Raw genomic sequence first — 5,461 nt, forward strand, 5'->3', positions numbered from 1 at the left:
GGAATTTACAAAAAAGCTAAAATAGTTAATTTTGTTATTATTTTTCTAAGAATTATTTCCCGATGTGCATGAAGTAGTCCAAGCTGTGGAAAATATTTACAGATTAAGAATTTTGGCTGGCAAATCTACTCTGTTTAACTTTCCCTGTACTATAAGTTGTCAGAAAAGGCAAGTTTGCAGGAATTTTTGGTAGGCTAAAAAAGAAGCAAAACCATCAAGTTCTAGATGGCGCTTTGTTTTCGACACTAGCACAATTTCAAAATTTTACATACTCTACTCTTACTCTACATACTCACTTTTGAATACAATTTTACATACCTACTCTTCAATATTACATACGAAATAACTCTACACTGTTTACCTTCCCCCATATTATAAGGTGTTCGAAAAGAAGACTGCTGGAGTTTAGGGTAGGCTAAAAAAGGAGCAAAACCATAAAATTCAGACGGGGTTATTCATCTTCGTTTCTGACACTAGCAAAATTTAAAAATTTTAAAACTTATCCATAATCTCTGGTTTCTCCGAAAGTATTATACCTTCCAGGCTTAGATACAAAAGTTTTTTAACTAATGACTTTATTTTTATGGCTTGTCTACATTAAAATTACTTAAATGCTACATCGTCTTTTTTGTTTTTAAGTTCATCGCTTTATCAAGTATTGTGTGATAATCATATATTGTTTCTATCCATAATTTTTTCCTTTTCACAGAATAAGGAATGCTTTACTTATATTTTTATCCTTTGATTTTTACTGAGAACAACATAAATTAGTAGAAATAGAACGAAGATCTAAGGGAAATGTCAAATAAATATCAAGGGCTGAGTTTCCTTGAATGTAAAAATAATACTCAAAATATTTGACTAGGAAAAAATGATAAGGAATTGTACGATTGTTCCTAGTTCAGCCTTAATTCTTTTTGAAATTTCTAAATTACAATTCTTTCCAATTTTTTTCCTTGTCCATGCAATTTTTTTTAATTTGACATACCGCAACGTTAACATTTTTAATAAAATAATTTAACATATATGGTTTAAGGTATGTAATTATAATCTTTATTGAACTGTCAGAGCCATATTTTGCGTCTTGAAGTAATTATTTTCATTTTAAATTAAACTCCTGGAAAAAGCAATAAGGAAAAGAAGCTGTGAAAAAGCGAAAAAGTGGTATGGAAAAGAGGGATGCAAATTCAAAAAAAGGAAGTGATTTCTAAGTTTATCTTAGAAATGGGTTTCTAAGTTTACCTTAGAAAGGACGTGATTTGTAAGCTGACTAAACATATTGGATGTTTAGTTTTCGGACACTTTGACTAAATATATTGGATTTATAACCCCAAGAGATTGTAAATACGAATACGGATCAAAAGTTATTAAAGGCATTTGGAGCTTTGGAAACTCTTATAAAAATAACTAGAACTGATTCTCCATTAAGCCAAAAACGTAAAACAGCCATGAAAACGATAAGTCAGAGTTGGTGCATATTAAGCTGGAGGACGTAGCTAAGGATGGTAATGCCTGATGGCTGTCAAAATTTAAGCTACGAATATCAAAATTGTATGGTATCCCCTCCCTTTTAATCCCTAAATACTTGATTACTTTATATCTATGTTAAATTTTTAGCTTGAAAATTAGGTGTAATCATAGGCTAGCATAAACAACCTCCCACCAACCGAATTTAAAATTTACTTCATTTCAAGAAACAATGAAAGATTGCAAAATGTAAACTAAAAAAATAAAAAGTATTACTATTTCATCTTAAATTTTAATTGGAACGAAAACATACCTTGAAGTGTACCCTATTAACTTTACGAGGTACATGATCTTTGCCAAGTTGAGCAAGGGACTGTCCAAGCTCAATGGAATTCTGAAGACTTCCAACCAGAGTATCAAGTTGATCCATAACATTCCTGGCGTGAGTGTTTAGTTCAGGAGATCCTTATTATTATTTTTTTTTTTTTTTTTTTTTTTAATGTCAATGGCGAAAATTTTAACATTTTAGTATTTACTGCAAGTTCTTGTAATGAGGGCCAAGGAAATGAGCATTCTATTCTTTTTCATTCACTTGCTAAATGTGTTGGAATGAAAATGAAAAAGGACACTATCAGAAATTGGCTATTTTCCATATGACCTAGAACAAAAGCAGAAAAAGAAAAAACAAGCAAGGAGCTCAGGGCTTCCACTCTCGAATCTCAAAATTCGGGGACAAGTTTAAAAAATTCGGGGAGTTTTCGGGGACAAGTCTTCAAGATTCGGGGAATTTTCGGGGGCAAGTTCAAAATGGAATTTTGTTACAAAATTTGGGAGCCAAAATTGGTTATAGCTTCGTTTTCAGGCTCAAGTAGGGCTGGATCCGCGTACTAAATCAAGTTTTTAACAGAGTAGGTTCTAGAGCTAAAGGATTGGAACCCATAGCTAAAAACGATTTTTGCTGGTATTGCAGTCAAAACCTCAGAACTATTTGAAATAAATTAAAAAATAATAGGCTGAATGACACTCTAGAACTTTGTTGCTTTAGGTTCTATATTATCTTTGCTGCTTTATTCCCATAGCCCGAAAACAAGATTTTCATGTCATTTATTTTCAGAAAGACGACGAAAATAAAGTAGCCTATAGAAAGGCAATAATCTCATACAAAGCAATAACATGTGCAATGATTTCTTGAAATTAACGAATATTCTTCGGCAAGCAAACATGAACTTACACCAGAAATTTAATTTTAAAAAATCACCTGAAAGCACGGAACAGAATTAAAACTGAATACGAATAGAAACGATTACATAGTAAGAAGACTGTCCCCTTCTAAACGCCCAACTATTTATGCTGAAGTTTTTTAGTACTTAAGCTTCTCATTTTTCAATTGTTTTGGAAGTTGTTCTTACAGAATCGGGACTAAATCTGAACTTAAGCGTAAAGAAAAAGGGGGCTATCCCCTTCATATATATATTATTTTTTGTTCATTTTAATGTTGCTCCTTGGGCATACTTTCAGACGGAAAAAATCTTTTATTTTATTTCAAACAGCTTTTTAAAAATGCCAGGAAATCCAGCTCCATCTCCACAGAAAAATTATTCCTCTCCCCGGAAAAATGGTCTAGAGCTCTAGACAATTCAATACCGTTAAAAATTTATCCCGGACAAATACCATAAAGGTCTCCACGCGTAAGATTCGGTTTACAAAGATAAACTTAAAATAAATAAAAATAATTTTGTTTAGGAATCCTGGCCAATATATTTTTTCTCTGATTGGTTGAAAATATATACAGGTTTTATTTTCTTGACTGGTGTTTCAAAAGCCTTTTCGGTCCGGCAGTTCTACCTAGCTTCAAACACTTAGGCCTGCTTAAATCCTAGAGTGGAAATCAGCTTTTTCAATTTCTTCTGCACCAAAAAGGCAGTATTTTGGGATGGGAAAGCCAAAAGAATTTTTGAATGATCTAACATGTATTTGCAACAAACCTTGTTTGTACTATACTGTGCACGAAAAAAAAAAGCCTTCAAGTTTCAATTATATTCAATTATACAAAAAAAATATGTCATTGAAAATTGCCACGAAGGAGCTCAATATCAGCTAAACTAAGCACACTACCTACGACCTAGGGAGCCACAGAACCAGAAATAAGCGTAGCTACTTCTTCAGCAGTTGCAGAAGCCTTAACATTTGACAGAAGCTTCGTCATTTCACGGTCAAGGACAAGAGAAGAGGAACTGTGATTGAGTCTTTTCTTTCCCATTTTAGTCTTAGCCCCACTACACACAACCGATATTGTCGCCACACAGTTTCATTTATCTGTTTTCAAATCTTTGAGGGTATTGAACAAGCGTTCTGCTGTAACGTTAGAAAATGGCAGTGCACACACGTAATTATTATTATTATTAATTTATTACCCCTCAAAAACAGAAAAGACGGAGTATATAAAAGAAAAAGAAAGAAAAGCACAAAAATTTAAATACACTTCCACTACAAATATTATAAAATAACACTAGTCCAGGGATGGTTGGCTTTCAAAACATTGGTACTGAATTTGGAGATTCTTCTCTCTATGTCCATGGAAGGGTTTTCTGGGATTTCCTGGAGATGTCGCCATTGCTGTGCCACAAAGGGAGACGCAGGAGAAACTTAGCATATTTGTAAAATGCGATGCAATTGGCTTTCTTTTCGGTAGCTGTGAATATTTTCCAGAAGGGGACCAGAGCAAGCAGGTGGGGGGTAGTAAAAGCATTGTACAGCCAGGCAAGGACAGGACGGTTGAAACGATAGTTATTGGCAACAAATAATCCGTAAGACGCTCGTAGTCGGGAACAGAGGTGGTGTGTCAGTGCTGAGCGTGTGTCCTTCAATGTAGAAGAAATAGGAAGGCCAAGATACGTAAGGGACTCACAAGGCTTAATCAGAGTGTCGCCAATTTTAACGGAGAGGTTAATTGAAAGCTCATTTTTTGAACCATTGAAGAAAAGAAGTTCTGTTTTAGATTCGTTGAAGAAAAGTCCGATCTGATTGTATGCCGCTGCAAGTGAGTTGTAATTTTGTTGAAAAAAAGATATCGAACGAGAAACATGAAGACTGTCATCAGCAAAGTTCAGCAGCGAAAGATTAATCCCACGAAAAAAGCACGACGGCTTTATTACTTGCCGTGCTTCGATAATAGCGTTATTAAACAGTGATGGAGAAGTTTTGCCATCTTGACGTACGCCTTTCTTGAGACTCAGCATTTCTTTAGAAGGGAAAGTGCTGGACGGAGAGGGGATCAGGATGACAGCCGAGAGCTTGTTGTACATACTGTAAACAGGGGAAAGGATGCAAGAGGAAACACCTTGCAGAAGGACTTTGAGCAGGATATGGCCATGGATGCAAGAATCGAAGGCTCTACTAACATCAAGCGCTCCGAAGACGAGAAGATCACCATTTTTATCTGCATCAATAAGAAGATTTGCAAGAACGCTGTGAACGTGTTCCCGTCCTGAGTGGTTTTTGAACCCGAACTGGTCGTCCGGAATAGTGCATCGAACTGCAATTTCATCAAAAATAAGGGATTTAAATAGCTTACAAAAAGTAGTTGAAACGGTGATCAGACGATATGAAGCGCACTGTTCAGCTGGTTTACCTTTTTTGAGAATAGGATGGACCAATCCAACACCAAAGCTGTCTGGAACGATGCCAGTAACGAAAATCATTTGAAATAGCAGAGAAAGGTGCTCTAGGAGAAGATTGCTGGCAAAGCTTAAATGAGTACCAGATATACCATCGATGCCCTTAGATTTCTTTTTTTTAACTTATCAATTTTGGAACGCATCAAGGACGGAGTGACCAGGACACCAATATCCTTAACTGCAAACTGAATCTCCTTATCGAGGGCCTGGCAAAAGGTGTTATCTAGGTAGGAATTAGGGTCTGAAAATTGGTCTCTGAAGTAGTCACACCAGTCTTTTTCTGGCATGCAGGGCGGGCCATTGGAAGATTTGTTCTT

General features: G+C 35.5%; 1 protein-coding gene across 1 annotated transcript; it reads right to left on the reverse strand.

Moving 5' to 3' along the window:
* Window positions 1-4,034: 4,034 nt before the first annotated feature.
* On the reverse strand, window positions 4,035-5,168 carry LOC136039071 (uncharacterized). Its single transcript, XM_065722556.1, has one exon. The coding sequence runs from the start codon at window positions 5,166-5,168 to the stop codon at window positions 4,035-4,037; it is 1,134 nt and encodes a 377-aa protein (XP_065578628.1).
* Between the last annotated feature and the right edge of the window lie 293 nt (window positions 5,169-5,461).

Source organism: Artemia franciscana, chromosome 19 (genome assembly GCF_032884065.1).
Source record: "Artemia franciscana chromosome 19, ASM3288406v1, whole genome shotgun sequence".
NCBI classification, from domain to species: domain Eukaryota; kingdom Metazoa; phylum Arthropoda; class Branchiopoda; order Anostraca; family Artemiidae; genus Artemia; species Artemia franciscana.